This window comes from Ovis canadensis, chromosome 15, assembly GCF_042477335.2.
Source record: "Ovis canadensis isolate MfBH-ARS-UI-01 breed Bighorn chromosome 15, ARS-UI_OviCan_v2, whole genome shotgun sequence".
NCBI lineage: Eukaryota > Metazoa > Chordata > Mammalia > Artiodactyla > Bovidae > Ovis > Ovis canadensis.
Genome location: NC_091259.1, coordinates 51,499,967 through 51,521,181, shown reverse-complemented (window position 1 = coordinate 51,521,181; position 21,215 = coordinate 51,499,967). Strand labels below are relative to the sequence as shown.

The window sequence follows — 21,215 nt, the reverse complement described above, 5'->3', positions numbered from 1 at the left end:
GTATCAGAAATGTTTTTTTGCTTTTTAAAAAATTCTTTTGGATCTCCTACATGTTTACAATCATGTCATCTCTAAACAATGTTAGTCTTTCATTTTTTCTTTCCTTGTATATCTTTTGTCTTACTGCATTAGCTGGGATTTACAGTATGATGTTGAAAATGAGTAGTTAGAAAGAACATCCTTAACTTCTTCTCTATTTCTAGTTTACTGAGAGTTTTTGTCATGAATGGGTGTTGGCTTTTGTCAAATGCTGTTTCTGAATCTATTGATAAGATCATGTCATTTTTTAGTCTGTTGATGTGCATTTCATTAATTTTCAAATGTTCAAAGTCTTGCAAAACTGGAATAAATTTCACTTGGTTGTAGTTAAATTTACATCTTTTAATATTAATAATAAAATCAACAATTTTATAGCTCCTAAAATCTCACCCTTATGAAATTAATGTGATTTAGTTCTAATACTAAATACTAATTTTTGCCAAGAATTTTTTAAAACAGGCACTCCTACACGCATCTTAAATCCCTCAATTTATCCAAATATATGTGTACTTTCAGAGACCCATCTAAGCACCCATATGTTCTCTCTCTCTCCCCACCACACACGCACATAGAGATAATTTAGTACCACTGTTTTATGATTAGACTGTATAAAACAAGTCTTTCAACAGGATATAATTTGTCTTTATATTTTCAAGTTCATCATACAGCAAAAGAGGGAGGAGAGAAAAGCTGGGATAGATACACTGGTAGATGTTTCAAAAATTATTTTTATTGTTACATTTCAAAGAGGACATAGGAAGAAAAAAGCCAGTTATCCAATAACTGCTACACCTTTCAGAGGGAGGCAACCTGAACTCCAATCCTAGTTCAAAGCTGCACACACCAGAGTTCAAACAGCTGCCTCTCAACCTGATTGGAGGTCCTGACAAATATGTGTATGTCATCAATCCAGGGAGGCTTGGGTTTAAAAGAAACTTTCTTTATTGTAAGTGTCCAAGTCCTTAGGATTTATCCTTAAAGATACTACAAGATGAGAAAGACCACACACCAAGACTATGTTTAGTCATTAGACTAGCGAGCAGCCAGTTTGTTCTAGGATGCGTTGCATCAGACATCACAGTACATAAAGAAAATCTGCTTTTTGTGAAGGGCCACAGTGCATTTTCAGATCTAATTTACCATAAAGTGAAGCCACAGGGCAACCAGATGTCTAGAGAATACAGTCAGTGCAAAAATTCAAATAGGTAAGTTGGGGCTTTGATGAGGCTAAATTCAGTTCAGTCACTCAGTTATGTCCAACTCTTTGCAACCCCATGGACTGCAGCACACCAGGCCTCCCTGTTCATCACCAACTCCTGGGTGAGGCTGGCATACTGCAAAATATAAATGAATCTTGAAAATAAAAGGCAAAGTTTATCTCCAAAAGTTTGTTTAGTAAGGTGACTTGAGAAAAGGTATGTTAAGCACTTCCCACACATCCCTCCCCTCCTCTGCCAAAAACAAAAAATACCACACAAAAACCCTACCTGAAAATTATCTTGAAAACCAAGTCAAAACTGTGTGGTAAAAAGAGTGCTTTTTCCAGGTAAAGGACTTCAAGATAATTTACAGGCAGACATATTTTTATTAGTAAAAGTCACAAATAGGAAAAGATTTATTGGCTGACACTGTCTGAGGTGTGTGCTTAAAAAAAAATGCCTTGATTAATACATTAATAAGAAAAGAAAACAACAAGCGTGTGTTTGTTTCGAGTTTTGAATTTTCCAGCAAGAGTTGGAGAAATCAACAGGGTATTAAAACAAAACCCAGGAAAACTCAGTCAATCTTTTTCCCATTGTCTGCCTCATTTCTTTCTAGTCACCATGAATTCAGTTCCCAGTTAGCTGAGGACAACATGACGGTCAAAGACAGATTTTCGCTGCTCTTGAACTTGAAGCTTCCAACGCTGCTGGGCATACTCGACCTTATTTAGTACATTGGCTCGACTGCGGGAGCGGGCCAGCACATCATGGGCATTTGCAAAAGGCTGGTGATCCTGAAAGTGCAGGAATGGAGAACATCAGACAGCATGATCCATGTAAACACACGCGCACAATAGCAGCTACCCAGCCACAGAGACTGGAGCAGCTGGACTGTTAAACAGACCATCTAATTTAGCCAAGCCTTCTTAGGCCCTTAATACCAGAAGCAGGATGAACCCAGCTACAGAAATAGGTGATTCAAATAAAACAAGCAATGAGGAGTATCTGTGCGATGTTCCCATGAGTCACCATTTCCAAAGAAATTTCCCTTAAGAAAGAGGAACCGAGATAAAGACAGTGGTCATTTATGTTAGAGAAGTCTTTCTTGATGAGCTGTGGAAAGAAAATCTATTTGCATGTTAATATCTACAAGTTATAGATAGAGGGTAGGGCTTTGCCTTGCTTTATTCATCCAGCTAATACCATCCAGCTAATCTGTGACTGAGGAAAGACCTGTCTTTTTAATATCCTATCCTGACTCTCATATATATTAGAATTGTTACTTGCCAGCTTGGGACCACATTCATCCTGGGAGATGAGTTGACTGGATCGTATCTTGGTAATTTTTTTTTACATTTACTTACTTTTGTTTTATTATTTATTTGGCTGTCCCAGGTCTTATTTGCAGCATGTGGAATCTTTAGTTGCAGTATGTGGGATCTAATTCCCTGACCAGGGATTGAACTCAGATACCCTGCACTGGGAGTGCAGTGTTAGCCACTGGACCACCAGCAAGTCCCATCTTGTGTGGTTTTAATTTCTTCTTATGCTCTCAACACATACACTTAGAACTTTTTCATTCTCCCCATCCCCTTCCCCAATCTGTAATGGACAGAGATACAGCTCAAGTGCTACAATTACCCTCGACTGCTAAGGATGGTAAAGGATTATTACTTCAGCATTTCTGTTTCATAAAGTCTTGAATCTTCCATTGCTGAGCACATGGCAGCTTCCATGTTAGCTGCTGCCTGAGAAGAGAGACTACTGCAGCATCACCCAGGCATCTGGGTAGAAAACCAACCTATCCTGGTCAAAATAAACCAATACCACTGATGTTTGTCGTCATTACACAGGAAACCACCATGCTAATCTATCTATGAATAAGATATAAACACAGCTGCCCAAATGACAAAAGGCATTCAGTACTAATTTATTGCTTTTGTTTGTCTTTTCCTTGATCTCTTTTTCCTGAACTTGAATAAGCAATGCTTCTAAATGTTCCAACATAGGAGATAAGTCACAACTCAGTGCTGTTAAACTTGGCCTCTTGAAAAGAATATTGTTTTGCTGTGCATGTTTGCCAAAGCTCTATTATATACCCAGGGCAGGAGACAGCATGTCTATGGAAAGCTGTAGATAACTGCATAACTATATATATATAACTATATATATATAACTATATATATAACTATATATAAACAGTGTTTTAACACCTGGTCTTCTTTTTATAGCAAGATATTTATATAATGTCAACATTTCAAAGACAGCAAAGAGCTTTCTATAAAGAATCTACCCCTGCCTTCTTTACCAAAATTGCTTCAACTTTTCGCTTAATTTAGGTAATATCTTGTACAAACCCCATTCTTTTTTTTAACCTTACAAATGGAAATAATAAAAACAATTCCATAAAGTTCAACTGTTTCAAAGATGTAAGAAAAGAGGTTAGGAGAAAGGAAGACGGACTCCTTTATCCTGTTGTTGGATTATTGTATTTCCCATGAAAAAGTAAACCAATCCAAGGTCATCTAACAAATAAGTACAAACACAAGTCTTAGCTCCCTTAACCTTGACCTGGTGTCACATCTTGTCAACATACAGAGTTTGTTCAGGGAGATTAAAATGGCACTATACGAACATAGCGCTTTAATGAACTTGTATATAAAACACTATTACCGTTGGTTTGTTTTGGCATAAACAGGACTGGGAAGAGGGATGTGCTTTACCAGCAGAGTACTTCTCAATTTCATAGTTTTTTATCTACTCTTCAAGGTAGCGGGAGAAACATCTTCTTAAGAAACAAATTAAAGGACTAAACAAACCAGTTAATCCTTTCAGTCTATTCTCCATCAGAACAAGATTGAACTAGCTGCTTGTGCTCATGTATGCCGGGAAAACGCACATAGAGGTTTACCCTTTATATATATTTGCTCTTTTAACACTGGATAAGATTACAATAAATATAAAACATGTTTTAATGTAATGCTTTGATAACAGTAATGATGTGTCATGGATATATGATACAGTAAATATTGTGACGACTTGCAGTGAATGTCTTAACTATTTGTGCTCTCTGATTCAAAGTGCTCTACATCCAACAAACATGGAAAAAAATAAAATAGAATTTAACTGAGGATTTAACAAAAGCATGTTTAAAGGCACATAAAGAGTGAAGAACTCTCATCTTGGATTAGCAACAATTGTAGGAATTTAAATTCAACTTCTTATTGTACAGAGTTGTTATCATACACTCATTGCTCTGTTTAGAAAACCCCTCTCTACCCAGAATCAATTTAACAGATATCCAAAAGTCAGCCAGGCCTCTAAAAACAATGTTCTTATATGGTAGACATGTACATAGGATCAATCCCTGATGAACAAAATGGTTACTAAGCACAAGGCCCCATCAATCAAATGCCTTTCCTACATGTTTTCATCTACACATTTGTGAATCCATTTATTTTATGTTCTGTGTATTAAATTAATATTGACAGTGACACTGTTAGTCACTCAGTCATATCCAACTCTGTGACTCCATGAACTATATAACCTGCCAGGCTCCTCTGTCCATGGAATTCTCCAGGCAAGAATAGTGGAGTGGGTTGCCATTCCCTTCTCCGGGGGATCTTCCCGACCCAGGGATCAAACCTAGGTCTCCTGCATTGCAGACAGACTCTTTACCATCTAAGCCACCAGGGAAGCCCTAATATTGTCTATTCCTAAAATCAGGAACCTGATATTTAATGCCATACGCAATGTACATAAGTCAGAGCTTTTATCTATGTGCCTATAATGAAATGGTTTGTGTGGTCTTGGACATATAACATTTTTATATGTTAGCAGTTCTCAACTGAGGGTGATTTTGACCCCCAGGAACATCTGGCACTGTCTGTGAATGTTTTTGATTGTCAGGATTGGGATAAGGGGTGATACTCATTTCTACTGGGTAGAGGTCAGGGATGCCATTAGATATCATACAGTGAATTCAACAATCATCTGACCCAAAATGTCAATGGGAAACATCATATGTGAATGAAAATTATATGAGAACAGTATTTGAGACTCTAATGCTTCCTGATACGGCAAAGTTACTCATCATGTATTGGTTGAATTAATAAAGGATGCAAGGGGAAAAAGAGGCGAACAAAGGTGTTTCTATGAAAGTTCTTCACAAAACAAAAATGAAATCTTGCTCAAGTAAGCTGAGTATTCACAATTGATATTCATGAAACAAGCAGGCTCTGTCTGTAGTTATAACTTGAGCCATTCAGTTGGGATCTCCTTTCTCATCTTTTACCAATGGGCCCACAAGCTGTTCCAGAGTAAAAGCACTTTTGACTGTGGTTGGCAAGGGTTCACTCTGGCTTTGGCTTTTGAAATTGATTCCTGAAACTCTATTAAATTTTATCCACTTTAAGAAACATAGTTCCATAAAGTAATCCAAAATACAACATAATTTCTAAAAAATATTTTATATATATATATATATATGAAATGATAAAATAGTGGAAAATTTGGAAACAAACCCAAATAATGATAAAGACATACTAAATAACAAATTATAGACTATGTCAATTTCTCAGTAGTTTTGAGTGATATAACATTAATTATATATACAAATATGAATGTGTTTTAAAGATAGGAAGAGAATCAGGAGTGATGGTTTTATTTTTCACTAGAGTTCAAGACCACAGATGATTTAAAGAAGGAGGAAAATAGGAAATACAAAATGTCAGCAAGTTATCAAGCTGCTCTTCATTAAGTGAAGAACATCATGGTTTTCATGCTTCCCTCCACTAAAGCTTCTTTGCCTTTCAAAATATTTGGTGATGTTGACAGGAAAGCTGGTAGTTTAGGTTGGAGCCTGGGGAGAAAACTATCTCAGATGCTTTCCTCAACATAAACAGGAAAAGGTGATGAAAACTGTGCCCCTGAAACACAAAGCAAAGCCTTGTGCAGCACACTCACCAAGGATCGTCTGTCTAAGCCACCACATTTACGGCTTTACAGAACAATTTCCTCACATTAGACCTCATATTAGACACATTCATATTAGACCCGTCTTTAGTTTCTCTGGTTGAGGATGTGCTCCAGCACATGGACATTTATATGGAACTACTCTTCACCTGCACTTTACATCAGATGATGACAGAGACTGGCATGAGACTTAACAGATGACAGAGACTTAACAGTGAGGGCATGTTAAGAACTCACCCCAACATCATCATCGCTCTGTATCAACTGTGAGTGTCCAAACAGGCGTCTCTTCAGTATGGGCTCAACCAGAGTAAGATATACCATGTAGAGAAGTAGAAGGCCCAAAATGGAGAGATAAATTATAATGGTAACCTAAAGGAAATTGAAAATAAGTTACATCTCTATTCAAGCCAAGAAATCAGAATTTTGTATAATAATACTAAAGCCATAGTCAAGACTGACCCATCTATTAACCACACAGGATTTCTATACAAACCAGATTCCAACATAAGAAACAAACTCAACTCTTCACCAAAGTATTATTTATAGAAAAAGAGGAAAGAAAGCATTTTTTTGTCTTTGGGGCCTTTTCACAAGTCTTCAAAACTCCATCTTCACCTACTACTAATCATTGCTACCACTGCTAGCAAAGCGGTTTTCTTTTTTCACCTGAATACAGGGTCCTAGGTTCAACAGCACTGCAGTCAAGACCACTTTCCATTAGCAATCCTAATAGAAAATGTAGTTTAGATGAATTTCAACAGCATACTGTTTTAGATCAATTCAGACATACAAAAATACATTTTAGGCACAAGATTTTCTTGAGATCTTAATTTGTGCAGTGTCAAGCAGCAGAGTGTGACACCTCCCACTAGGGTTACAGTTAAAGACAGACAATACCAAATGTTAGTGAGGATGTACAGAAACTGAACCTGCATACATCGCTGGTTAAGAATGTAAAACGGTACAGCTATTTTAGAATACAATCTGGCAGACTCTTAAAAAGTTAAATACAAACTTACCTCTTTTAGGAATCTACCTGAGGGAAAGGAAAACATATATCCAAAGCACATACACTGATATTTATAACAGCATTATTCCTAAGAATAAAAACCTGGAAATAATCCAAATGTCCATCAACTGATGAATAGAAAAAGAAAATGTGGTATATTCAAGAATGCTATTCAGTAATAAGAAGTAATTAAGTGCTGATACATGCTATAGCATGAATAAACCTCAAGAACATTATGCTGTGTGAAAGAAACCACTTGTAGAAAAGCACGCATTTTCTGATTCTATTTATATGAAATGTCCAGATCTAGACATACAAAGCAGAACAGTAATTATCCAGGGCTGGGGGTGGGCTTCTCGGGTGGCTTAGACGGTAAAGAATCAACCGGCAATGCAGGAAACCCAGGTTGAATTCTTAGGTCAGGAAGATCCCCTGGAGAAGGGAACCCACTCCAGTATTCCTGCCTAGAGAATCACGTGGACAGAGGAGCCTGGCAGGCTACAGTCCACAAAGACACAGAGTCAGACACAACTGAGGGACTAACACTTTCACTTCAATTTCAGGGCTGGAGGTAGGCATGGGATCAATGATAAATGGGCATCAGGGATCTTTTGGGGGTAATGGGAATGTTCTAAAACTGGATTTTAAAAAATGGTTTTAAATTTGCTAAAATTTTTATAAAACTGTATACAATATGATTGACATTTGGGGATGCAAATCATACATTAAAATTTTGTTTAAAAATAGTTTATGATGATCTTTACAGGGAGGCATCCTGCTGGAGTAGAGGCTCTCTGGCATGGTCAAGCACAACAGGAATTCTGTAACTGGTACAGCTGGCCACTCCATACTCCCCTGAAGCCTTTTTTTGTGGAACAGAAATGGGAAACCCCATATTAAAATTGGGAAAAAGAACTACCATCTATCATAATAAAGTAATTGAACTCATTAGAGGTCCAAATTGAGATAAAAGTGATCTACATTCCATTTCCTATAAAAGATAAAGAAAGAAAATCTTAAAATCCAGCTGTGATGTTTCTAGGATAGTGTAGTCACTAAATATGTAACTTCTTCTAAAAGCTGAGAGGGCAGGAAGAAGGCCTAATTATGCTGCTTTCTCACTAATCTTTGGCATTCGTGGACCAAGGAGAAGCTGGAATGTCTTTCTGGGAAATGCTAATTACACACAGGGCTTCTTTGTGCCATTTTACATATCACAACCATCTAAGGTGTCCTAATTAATCTACAAAGCATCTCAATGAGGCAGGTGGAGAGTAGGCTTATTACTCCTTTCAGAGTGGGGGCTGGGGATAAGGAAGAAATAGGTAAGAGGGTATTGGAGAAGAGGATGGAAGAGCAATAGTTTAGGTAACTAGATAGAATTCCAATGTCCAGCATTTTCTTTCCTGTTTAGATACCATCAAAAACTGTTTCAGAAGCAGAAAAGATGGATTTTTTTCCTTTCTTACCTTGATCGTAACTGAACTTCTTTCTTCATATTTGCATTCACAGCGAAGACAGTATGCTTCTACGTCAGGACCCCGCACAGGCATGGGATCCACAACATGAAGGCAATCACTGAAAAAAAACAGAGATAAAATACTGTCTAAACCTAGCTGGATTTTCTACTCACACTGATCAAACCTTTTCTGAAATCCAGAATAATCACGGAGCTTACCCAATGAAATAAATAAGGAACACGTAATCAGTAAGGGAAGTGAAATCATTTCCTCTCAATATTAGCAATTTGGTAAGACTGCAAGGAGATCCAACCAGTCCATTCTGAAGGAGATCAGCCCTGGGATTTCTTTGGAAGGAATGATGCTAAAGCTGAAACTCCAGTACTTTGGCCACCTCATGCGAAGAGTTGACTCACTGGAAAAAACTCTGATGCTGGGAGGGATTGGGGGCAGGAGGAGAAGCGGACGACAGGATGAGATGGCTGGATGGCATCACTGACTCGATGGACATGAGTTTGAGTAAACTCTGGGAGTTGGTGATGGACAGGGAGGCCTGGCGTGCTGCAATTCATGGGGTCACAAAGAGTCGGACGCGACTGAGCACACAACAGTCAAATAAACCATTCAGCTCAGTCGCTCAGTCGTGTCTGACTCTTTGTGATCCCATGGACTGCAGCACACCAGGCCTCCCTTTCCATCACCAGCTTTACTCAAACTCATGAGTCGGTGGTGCCATCCAACTGTCTCATCCTCTGTCGTCCCCTTCTCCTCCCGCCTTCTATCTTTCCCAGCATCAGGGTCTTTTCAAATGAGTCAGTTCTTCACAACAGGTGACCAAAGTATTGGAGTTTCAGCTTCAACATCAGTCCTTCCAATGAATATTCAGGACTGATTTCCTTTAGGATGAACTGGTTGGATCTCCTTGCAGTCCAAGGGACTCTCAAGAGTCTTCTCCAACACCACAGTTCAAAAGCATCAATTCTTTGGTGCTCAGCTTTCTTCACAGTCCAACTCTCACATCCATACTGTCTACTGGAAAAATCAAAGCTTTGACTAGATGGACCTTTGTTGGCAAAGTAATGTCTCTGCTTTTTAATATGCTATTTAGGTTGATCATAGCTTTTCTTCCAAGGAGAAAGCGTCTTTTAATTTCATGGCTGCAGTCACCATCTGTAGTGATTTTGGAGCCCCAAAAAATAGTCTGTCACTGTTTCCATTGTCTCCCCATCTATTTGCCATGAAGTGATGGGACTAGATGCCATGAATTTAAGTTTTCTGAATGTTGAGTTTTAAGCCAACTTTTTTACTCTCGTCTTTCATTTTCATCAAGAGGCTCTTTAGCAAAACAGAGAGGGTCTTCTTCGCTTTCTGCCATAAGGGTGGTGTCATCTGCATATCTGAGGTTACTGATATTTCTCCCGGCAATCTTGATTCCAGGTTGTGCTTCATCCATTTTGCATGATGTACTCTGCATAGAAGTTAAATAAGCAGGGTGACAATATACAGCCTTGACATACTCCTTTACCGATTTGGAACTGTTGTCCCATGTCCAGTTCTAACTGTTGCTTCCTGATCTGCACACAGATTTCTCAGGAGGCAGGTCAGGTGGTCTGGTATTCCCATCTCTTGAAGAATTTTCCACAGTTTGTTGTGATCCACACAGTCAAAGGCTTTGGCATAGTCAATAAAGCAGAAATAGATGTTTTTCTGAAACTCTTTTGCTTTTTCAATGATCCAACCACAAAGACACATATGTAGCAGCTATTTTTCAAAAGTGCTATTCATAGTTAAAAAAATGCATCTAAAAATCCCAAATGGGACTGAAAGCTACTTAGCAGATCAAGTCATATTTAGACTTGTTTATTTAGCAAGTAAAACTGCTAAACTGATTTAAGGTGATCTGGAGCATTATTCAAACACAATTACCTCCTTTACGAATTAACTAACATTATCTGAACTGCCACATGTGGTATATGAACGGCTAATCACACCTAACAGATGGTAAATTATGAAACTCTGAAAACCGAACACCAGAGTAAGAAACAATTACTTTTCTCGAGGAGTCTATTTAAAAAGCATGGAGAAGTAGGTTTAGGACAACAAAAATATTTAAAAATGAAAACATTACCTGGCAACAGTACATAAATAATAATAAAAGGCTTAATGTTTTTGTTGTTGGATGTTGTTTATTTTCTCCCCATTTGCCATTTATTTATGGCTTATGAAAAAGCAATTCTACTCAAAAAATCTTATTTTCTAGAAGTCTGTCAATTCTAGGAAATAATTAAATTCTTACTCTCCACAGCTATTAAGAGCCCACTACTCTGATCCCCTTAGGCAAAGGTAGGCAAAGCTCTCCTGTCCTCCTGCCAGCCCCTCTCGTCATCTGTCCCTTAGGCACTTCTGCTTGCCTTAAGAAATACCACAGCATCCTGCCTCATTCAGGCATCCTGTCTGTCTCACTCTACCCACCTTCTCAGCAGCACCCAATGCTCCAGGCTGATTCTTTCCTTTTGCCCTATCAGAACATACTTTTTTGTGTTTTGTTCTCTGTGAGCTGGAGTAGAACAAAGAAAACCCAAAACGGCGTAAGTGATAAAAGTTCCATCAGTTTTTCTTAACAGGTAATTTAATTTTAACAAAGGTAGTAATGAAAAAGTAAGTCTCAACCGGCAGAATTTCAAACAAGGGTAAGGTCCCAAACTTACACCATACAAGTGTGTCATATCTGTTCCAAACGTATTGAAGACAAGGAATGTATCCAGCTGGATGCAGGCATAAAATAGAGGAAGCTAAATCCCACTGCAGGGGTATCTAGCTCAGAACCATGGAGGGCATGTAGCCCAGAACTCTGAGAGCTCACCTGCATGAGGTCAGACTACATGAACAGCTAAAAGGACCGGAATAAAAGGCTCCTGCTCCTAGGACAGCTATATTTCTGTCTTGCTTTAAATGATTTAAGATGACCTGGACTATTATTCAGGCTTCCCTGGTGGCTCAGACGGTAAAGCGTCTGTCTGCAATGCAGGAGACCCAGCTTCGATCCTTGGGTTGGGAAGATCCCCTGGAGAAGGAAATGGCAGCCCACTCCAGTATTCTTGCATACAAGATTAATTCTTTTACGAATTAACCAACATCTAAACTGCCACAGTGTGGTATATGAATAGCTAATTACACCGAACAGTTCCCCCCACCTCATCCCACCCATATTTCTTTGACCCTCAGGAAAATGAGATTTATCTCCTACTTAGTTTCCTAGATCAGCTTCAGAAGCCTTAGTCACAATACTTAAGAATTACTTGGGAATCTAAGTATTGAGTATTTCTTTGGAAGTATAAATACAGTTAATAACAAAGAGATTCTGAGCACTGTGCAGGATGGGAAAGGAAACAGGAAGTTTGGTTCTGTCTGGCCAGTCACTGTAAACACAGAACCCAATAGAGAACTCTTTTATTACTCTTAAATACAGCCACTTTAGGAACTAGGCAACACCTCCCCCTAGTGCCTAAATGAGGACATTATCAGCTTCGAATCACACCCCAACATAAACCAGAGAACTCAAACTTTTCTTAAGCTAGACAGTGTAGGTCAATGACGGAGAAGGCAATGGCAATCCACTCCAGCACTCTTGCCTGGAAAATCCCATGGGCGGAGGAGCCTGGTAGGCTGCAGTCCACGGGGTTGCTAACAGTCGGACAGGACTGAGCGACTTCCCTTTCACTTTTCACTTTCATGCATTGGAGAAGGCAATGGCAACCCACTCCAGTGTTCTTGCCTGGAGAACCCCAGGGACGGAGGAGCCTGGTGGGCTGCTGTCTGTGGGGTCACACAGAGTCGGACACGACTGAAGCGACTTAGCAGCAGCAGCAGCACAGGTCAATGAACAATTAAAGCTGACAACTGGACAAAATGGAGGCCAGAAGATAAATATATATATATAATATATATAGGTATATTTACCAGGAAGTAAATACATTACATGTACCAGGAGGGAAATACTGGTATTTCCTGGTGGCTCATTGGTAAACCTAACTGCTTGCAATGCAGGAGACCTGGATTTGATCCCTGGGTCGGGAAGACATCCTGAAGAAGGGAATGGCAAGGCACTCCATTATTCTTGCCTGGAGAATTCCATGGACAGAGGAGCCTGGCTGGCTACAGTCCATGGGGTCACAAAGAGTCAGCCATGACTGAGCTATTAACACTTTCACTTATATATATATGTGTGTGTGTGTGTGTGTGTATATATATATATAGATAGAGTGTCAGATAAGATACCCATATATACATAATATATATATATATACATACATACATATAAAGTCACATAAAATACTGGAAGCCTCGGAAGACTGTAACATCTTAAAACCTTTCAGTGACATCTGTGAACCTACCCAGAGGCAAAGGCTCAGCTGCAGACAGAAAGCAAGAGTGAGAAGGAGGAAAAATTCCAAAGCAAGTCTTGTTTTCAGCTGTTTATTTTCAAAGCTCCCTATTCTTACCAGTAACCAGGGATAAATGACATATGAGAGTAAGTGAGTAAAGTCATTCAGTTGTGTCCAACTCTTTGCGACCCCATGGACTATAGCCCACCAGGCTCCTCCATCCATTGGAATTTTCTAGGCAAGAGTACTGGAGTGGGTTGCCATTTCCTTCTTCACGGGAATGTTCCCGATCCAGGGATCGAACCTGGTTCTCCCGCATTTCAGGCAGACGCTTTACTCTCTGTAACCCTGGAGTAACAAAAAGTCTGTGAAAAGATTAGAGCTAAACACTTGAACAGTGAGTTCATTTGCCACTCAAGTAACAAGCGTCATACTCTATTACTGATAACAGAGTAAACTGATTATAAGTGCTCAATACATTTGGGAAATTTATAGGAATAACTTATTTGAGTTTTCTTTTCATATAAAATAACTTGCGGATATAAAACCTAAAAGAATAGCCATATCACTTTGTAATACAAGACAGTTTAAAGTGGAACACTGAAGTTCTCAAGAACATCCTTACCAAATGTCAGATTAAACTTAAATGGGAACTTACAGACTGAACTTCATGGGAAAAATAGACAATGGAATCAAAAAAGCTAAACATGCTCAAAGTCTGCATTTTCTTATTCAAAGTCAGCTTGGAATATTGTAACCAAATGAATTTAATTCTGCTTTCAAACTTTTCGGTCTATTTCACTGTGAAATCAGGTATATGTTATAGTATGGTAACATCTGGAGCTATTTTTCTTCTATGCCTATCCTGGCAATCTCCCACTGCAAACTATAAAATGTCCCAGTCCAGGGGTAAGGAGCCCACCTATCCTTAAATGACTGCTTCCCAATCATTTTATAGCATGTGTAGAAAAAGCTATCATTTGAAAGGTTCACTGGGATAAACAGAGAAGACTGCTGGTGACAAACCAGTCAGGATCCCAGTCACTGCTGGATTATATACCAAGGGCTGAAGGGACTGATGACTTGGCATATCTATAACCTACTGGCCCACCAACTGGTAAACTCTGGTATCTATGGCTCATTCCCACTCCTTCCTGAGCCTTCTGACACTTTAAAACATAGTCTCCTATATCTGACAATATAGCATCAAAACCTACAAGTTGTAAAAACTGTAACCCAGATAAGTGAGCCTTGCTTACCTTCAACTGCGAAGCAAGAAGGGCCTAAATTTAAGGGCTCACAGAAGGGTGGCTATGGGGAGTTCAGCTGCCACGAACTCAGCCCCACCCCAATGTAAAACCCTCCTTGCCTGGGGCTTTTGGCTACATTCCTTTAGACTTACTTGATGCATTCAGGGTCCTACTCTCATTTTTTCAACACTTTTCAACACTTTTGCTTAAAAATAAATACTTAAAAAGAAAACAATACATTGGATGAATATCCAGTGCTAACAGTGACAACCAAAGAAAGAAATGTGACAGGTGAGTCAGTAACACAGAATACTTACCAGTCTTTTTGGGATATGTTCTTATTATAAATATGCCCAGAATTATCTTTATAGGGAGGACAGATACATTTACATCGGACATCCTCAGAATTCTGTAACCAAAATAGAAACTTAGTATAGCTTGTTGACGGTTTATCATCAATATTTTTAGAAACTGCAACTTACACATTTTGTTAAGCATCCCCTGCCAAGTATTCCAAAACTATTCATTTAAATTTTTAAATAACTTTAAGAGACACAAGTTTTTAAAAAACCATTGGTAATGCTCACGAATAATTATATAATACATAAGATTATTTTGAAATAATACCTAGTATCTGTGGTTTATGAATCACATTTTTCAGTCACGTGACAAAATTGTGCTAACATTATCATCATCTACCTGCCAGTAGGAAGACATAGTAGACTGACAGCTGTGCCTTCAAGTTAAGAATGTTGATTACCGAAGGATTAGCAAATATCAAACTAAAAATTGCAAAACAAGTCACAATTCTGCCCATAACCCTTATGCCCTTTGGTATAAAGGCACTGATATGGATAAAGTGAGTTGGGACAGACTCCTAAAGGGATGAAGTTTTAGAGGCACTCAGCTACAACAAAAAAGGAAGTACATAAAGGAAGTAGCTTGCATGTAGCTGAGATCAGTTTGGTATACTCTTCCCAGGAAACTTTGCTTCTAATCCCTGGGAGACAGAGAGGACAACTACTGTAAAAGCAAGTTTGAAGAAGTGAAGAAGAGGTGACTAAATCTATGAACAGGAGTAGGAGATGCTTTCTCAGCAAAGGGGAATCTAATCTCAGAAGGAAGGCAGTGGCTCAGTAGCCTCCAGAGGACCGAGCCCAGAACTCCTATATATAGTGGCATGTCTGGCAGAGTTGTTGATAAGTCATTTACTCATTCAGCAGCTACTTAGTGAGCATTTATCCTGTGCCAGAACTTGAGCGAAAGGAGGTGGATTCAAGGAAGTCTAAGACACGGCTCCTTCCCACAATTAGGACACACCCAAGTAAAGAAGACTGACAAATACAGGGTTACAGGAATGTGCCACTTAAAGTGATGACAGTAGATACGCAGACGGTGCAATCAGTGTTTTGAAAATCAGGACACTTGATGCCGTCCCTTTTTCTGAAGGGAACTGGGGAAGATTTAAAAGAAACCTTGACTTAAACAACAAGGACCTGCTATAATAAACTATAATGAAAACGAACCTCAGTTACTTTCTGTACACTTGAAACTAACACAGCATTATCAATATTTCAATTAAAAAAAAATCCCTGACCAAACCTCCCATCTGTATGCCTGTCACTCATCTTTCCTGGCCTCTGTATTTAAAGGTATTATAGAGTAAAGCTCCAATTAAAAACATGCAAATATCATTCTGTTTTCCCATCAAATTAATGTGAATGCCTTCTGTTTCCTCCAGTAATGAGCCAGTTCATCAAGGAGGAAGCACAGGGCAGGTTTGGAGGGTATGGGCATGAAGGGGACTAGAGAGCAGCATGAGGGTGAAGTGGGAGATAGATGGGTTCCAGGTTGGAACCCTATTATTAGTCACCTCCTCAGATGGTGACTGCAGCCATGAAATTCAAAGAGACTTCCTCCATGGAAGAAAAGCTATGACAAACCTGTTGCTGCTGCTGCTGCTGCTAAGTCGCTTCAGTTGTGTCCAACTCTGTGCGATCCCAGAAATGGCAGCCTGCCAGGCTCCCCCGTCCCTGGGATTCTCCAGGCAAGAACACTGGAGTGGGTCACCATTGCCTTCTCCAATGCATGAATGGGAAAAGCGAAAGGGAAGTCGCTCAGTCGTGTCCGACTCTTAGTGACCCCATGGACTGCAGCCTACCAGGCTCCTCCGTCCATGGGATTTTCCAGGCAAGAGTACTGGAGTGGGGTGCCATTGCCTTCTCTATGACAAACCTAGATAGCGCATTAAAAAGCAGAGGCATAACTTTGCCGACAAAGGTCTGTCTAGTCAAATCTATGGTTTTTCCAGTAGTCATGTATGGATGTGAGAGTTGGACCACAGAGAAGGCTGAATGCTGAAGAACTGATGCTTCTGAACTGTGGTGTTGGAGAAGACTCCTGAGAGTCCCTTGGACTGTAAGGAGATCCAACTAGTCAATCCTAAAGGAAATAAATCCTGAATATTCATTGGAAAGACTGATGCTGAAGCTGAAGCTCTAATACTTTGGCCACCTGATGCAAAGAACTGACTCATTAGAAAAGACCCTAATGCTGGGAAAGACTGAAGGCAGGAAGTAAAGGGGAGGACAGAGGATGAGATGGTTGGATGGCATCACTGACTCAATGGATAGGAGTTTGAGTAAGCTCCGGGAGATGGTGAAAGATAGGGAAGCCTGGTGTGCTTGCTGTAGTCCATGAGGTGGCAGAGTCAGACATGACTAAGTGACTCAACAACAACTCTTTGCATTTTTTCAGATAAGATACAGGTGGGCTCCAGTTGAGGAATTTACAGCCAACAAAAACAGGGTAAATAGCCAGTCTTTGTCTCTTACCTGAAGGGAACAATCATGGCAAGGACAAAGTAAGGAAAAAATCCTGTCTGATAAGGGAGATACTACACCTGCACAGAAAGGCTACTTGGAATCCAAAGTCAGAGGATAATTCCAGCCCATAATCAGTCTTGCTCCTCCCAGAAGCCTTCACTTTAGATCCATCTTGGTTAGGGTATGTGCACATCCCAGGGGAGGGTCCTGAGACAAATTAACTGGGGGCGGGGGTGGACTGAGAAAGCAAGGTGACTGGCCTGAGGGAAGAGGAAGACCGGGAAAACTGCCCCTTTACAAAGGATTTAAACTTCCCCAAAGCACGACTCTCTCTGAGGTTGCCCATGAGCCTTTCCGCATGTACTTTTCTTTTCAAAACTTTTTATACTCTTTACCTTCTGCCTCCTTGCCTGCTTTCATTCTTGACTAGGCAGGTAAGACTAGGGACTCTAGCCCTAAGTGTTGGCTCCTGTGGTCCAGTGCTTAGGACTCCCCATCTGGGAAACTAAGATCTGGCTTCCAGCCACCGCGGCTGCTGCTTGCTGCAAGCTGCCGCTTACTGCTATGAGCGTCAGAAATCAAGGGGATGAGAAGAGCCAAGAAATGGAGCAGGGCAGAAGGCCACAACTTCACCTCTCCTATAGTTTGGATCCTCCCTTACCCACTAAATCAACAAGAAAAGAGAAGGCAACAAAGGGGCTAGGAGATCCTGGAGGGAGTGAGGTGAGGATATGAGGCCGGTGATAGACTCTGTTCAATTCAGTTCAGTCGCTCAGCTCAGTCGTGTCCGACTCTTTGCGACCCCATGAATCGCAGCCAGGCCTCCCTGTCCATCACCAACTCCCGGAGTTCACCCAAACTCTTGTCCATCGAGTAGGTGATGCCATCCAGCCATCTCATCTTCTGTCGTCCCCTTCTCCTCCTGCCCCCAATCCCTCCCAGCATCAGAGTCTTTTCCAATGAGTCAACTCTTCGCATGAGGTGGCCAAAGTATTGGAGAGACTCTGTAGGTCCTTCCTATTGAGAAGGAAGGCTGCCAGGAGAGGCAAGTTCCTACAGTGGGAAGGGAATCTGTTAAGAGATGAGTTGAGAGGAGTTAGTTCCTAAGAGGTAAGGCACCTGTGAGCTGGGCCTTCCTATATGGGCTTGGGGAATTTCGCAGGGTGGTCCGTGAGGCTGGTGAAGGGTGACGGTAGACTGTCAGAGCTTAAGTGTAAAGCTCAAGTTAAAAGCTCTCAGAGTTGGAAAGGCTGTAAAGTTGGAAGTGGGTCCTGTCAGGGCTGGGAAGGGAAATTTAAGGAGCCAGACATGCTGTCCGGGCCCGTCTGGACCAGGTGGGGCGGGGTAGGGTGTCAGCGCCCGGGGTGGGAGGGGGTGGGGGCGGCGGCTGTCCGGCTGTCAGGGATGGGGGGCGGGAGTGCCATCCGGCGGTCCGGAGGGTTCCGGGCGGGGGTCTGCCAGGGCTGTGACTCTAGGGATCGGGCTGGCAGGGCTGGCAGAGGACTGGGGTGGGGCTCAGGTGGACAAGGCCGGAGGTAGAGGAGGAGCGCCGGTCGGAAGCGAAGGCTGGGCGGGACTCACCTTGGCGGCGTCTGACAGCTGCACCAGCAGCAGCACCGAGAGCGCCAGGCAGGACAGGCTGAGCATGGAGGCGAGACGAAGGAGGCCGGCCCACAGGGTCGCCATCGCAGCCAGGCCCAGCAGTCGCCACAGCCGGAGCCCCCGGGACCAGCTCCGGGCCGGGCTCCGGCTCGGGCTCCTCCGCCCGCACTTCCGTCTGGGCCCTTGCGTCACGGGCCGCGCCGGGTCAGCTACAAAAAGCATTCGACCCGGAAACGGTTCCCGGTGCGGAGGCCGCGAGGCTCCGCCGTGCCCTAGAAGCTTAGGCGGCCTGTCGCGGGGACAACCTGCGCTCGGCGGAGCTTCGAGGCTCTAGGATGTCTTTCCCCGGCACAGAAGCAGCCGGGCCGCGGACCGCCAGTGAGCTGGGAGGTCCTTCCATCCAGGGAGACAAGCCTCTCCCGCCCAGCCCCCGCAGAAAGCCCGGGCTGTCAGATCCTCTAGCAAGTCGGGGGTTCACCAGAGCGACCCCTGCGAGGCCGGAGCCGTTCGTTGGCAGCCTTAGGAGGACGGAGTGAGCCCCAGCCTCAGGAATTGCTGAGAGGCGGCCCGTCCCGGCCGGCGCAGGCGGGGTGGGTGCTAAGCTTGGGAACAGGTATGATACCGACAGAGCCATCCCTTCCCCGGAAGCCCACTCGCAGTTAGAGGGTCGAGGGGTCCTCTCTGGCACTTTGGTACTGACCTGCGGCCCACTCGCCTTCCGGAAACTGTTCCCGGGGAGGCTGCTAACAATCTGTGGGCTGCCTTCGTGTGTGTGGCCTCCCTCTGGGGCTCCTCGTTGCCCTTCCGCTGGGGGCTGACCGGTTAGGCCCGGCCTGCCGCCAGGAACTGGGCCACAGCAGAGGGGCTGGGCCGGGCCGGGCCAGGCCAGGCTCCGGAAGTTGTAGAGTTGGCGAAAGAATCTCCCTAGAAGCCGCCTCCGCTCAAGATTTCAGAAGATGGGGGATCACGGTGCTACAATCCTGTTCAGGGCTGCTGGCTCCTAACTCAAAACTGGGGACCGCTGATGATCTATCCCAGAGCGGGTCATCCTGAAGGATAATTTGGAAGAACCCTGGAGATGGTACAGTCTCTCCAATTAAAATATTTTTCAGTTAGTAGTGGAAAGGGCATAGTAAAGATTTTGGTCCAAACACTTCCTTTTTCTGGGCTTAATATGAGGGGATTGAACTCTCATATGTGGGTTTCAAATTTTGCTTTCATGGAATACCCGTGTTTCTTCCTCTAAGCAAAACTTTAAAGTGGTCTTTTCCTAGTTTGTGGAAATGCCTTAATAGATAGAATTTTCTCAGTATTTTTCTCACGTGTGATTATTGTTGCTGCTAGACTAACACAAGAAGGTGTCTGATATTATGCCAGGTATTTTTAGACCCTTTCAGTCCCAAACGGCAGGACTAGATGACCTTTCACAGGCCCCTCCAGGCTGCCCTGTCAGTTTCCTTGTCAGATTTTCTTAGTGGGTATCCTACTGGCCAGTGTCAAATGTGTCTGACCTTAATGCACTTGTGGATTCGTGATTGCTAAAAGCTGTCTCATCAGCAAGTTTGGGATCAGTTTAGGGATAGCTGTCTAGGTCTGGATCTGAAGGAGTGCTTTTACTCTTTGGCTAAAACCTCAGAGGCCTTCCCTTCAAATTTGTTCTCAGGGCCCTGATTGGGGGCACAGAGATCTAGAGGAATATATAGTAGTGCCTCAGCAAGTACACTCAGTCTGGGCAGAATTTGAGTTACACTGTCTGACATTGGTAGCCACTAGCCCCAGGTGGCGACTGAGCACTTGAAGTGTGACTGACTGGAACTGGGATGCACTATAAATGTAAAAATGTACTGAATTTCAAAGATTTAACATAAAAATCATATTAAAATATCTCATGTTAACCGTAAACTCAGTGTTTTTATATTCAGGTTGAAATATTTTGGATGCGTTAGGTTAAATAAAACATTAAAACAATTTCACTTTTTATTTTTACCTCTTAAATGTAGCTACTAGGAAATTTAATGTTTATGTTAGACATACCTGTTCTAGAATGTAAGATGTGGCTGCCCAGAGTAGAGTGTGACTGTATGATGATTGGTTGCCTGGCTAGAGTCTGAATGAAGACTCAGACCTGGGTAAGGAGAAGGGCAACAGCTGAACTGGCACAGCTAGAGCCCAGGACTGGCGGGGGTTGGGGGGTGGGGGCGTATATGGCATGAAACATAAAATTCCAGTGATCCAATGGAAGTGGAGGAGTTGGTTCTCATTCTGCCCTACTCATACCTAGATAACTCCTGCTTTCCCCTTAGGTCAGAGGTCTTCTCAACTAGAAGAGCTTCCCTAACTTACCTGCATTTCCATCTGTATTTGTGCAGATTTGTTTCCTAATCTAATCCGTTACAAAAAAATTATGTTTTCATATCTGCCTCTGAACTCCCAACCTCCACCCAAACTTGGCAGTCTTTGAGGGCA

General features: G+C 42.0%; 1 protein-coding gene across 17 annotated transcripts; it reads right to left on the bottom strand.

Annotated features, from left to right (window-relative positions):
- Positions 1–749: 749 nt before the first annotated feature.
- Positions 750–19,607, bottom strand: TMEM9B (TMEM9 domain family member B). 17 transcript variants are annotated; one of them, XM_069554453.1, is made up of 7 exons: positions 19,450–19,534; positions 18,729–18,958; positions 16,266–16,401; positions 14,640–14,731; positions 8,697–8,805; positions 6,453–6,587; positions 750–2,035 (listed from the first exon to the last, which is right to left on the bottom strand). In XM_069554453.1, exons 5-7 carry the CDS (start codon positions 8,778–8,780, stop codon positions 1,880–1,882), a joined length of 375 nt encoding a protein of 124 aa, XP_069410554.1. In that variant the 5' UTR covers positions 8,781–8,805; positions 14,640–14,731; positions 16,266–16,401; positions 18,729–18,958; positions 19,450–19,534; the 3' UTR covers positions 750–1,879. The 17 variants fall into 17 exon arrangements, with proteins under 17 accessions (XP_069410554.1, XP_069410557.1, XP_069410550.1 ...); XM_069554456.1 differs by lacking the exon at positions 19,450–19,534 and adding an exon at positions 18,151–18,218 and having other exon boundaries at positions 16,266–16,836; positions 18,729–18,956; XM_069554449.1 differs by lacking the exon at positions 19,450–19,534 and adding an exon at positions 11,160–11,244 and having other exon boundaries at positions 16,266–16,398; positions 18,729–18,933.
- Positions 19,608–21,215: the final 1,608 nt, after the last annotated feature.

What these genes read in the sequence shown, in the direction of transcription:
- TMEM9B (XM_069554441.1), bottom strand. Translation starts at nt 18,971, where the DNA reads ATGCTTTTTGTAGCTGACCCGGCGCGGCCCGTGACGCAAGGGCCCAGA. An exon ending in AGCTGTCAGACGCCGCCAAG is followed by an intron (nt 14,732 to 18,728) that starts GTGAGTCCCGCC and finishes TTTTGGTTACAG; the next exon opens with AATTCTGAGGATGTCCGATG. An exon ending in AGAGCGATGATGATGTTGGG is followed by an intron (nt 2,036 to 6,452) that starts GTGAGTTCTTAA and finishes CTGCACTTTCAG; the next exon opens with GATCACCAGCCTTTTGCAAA.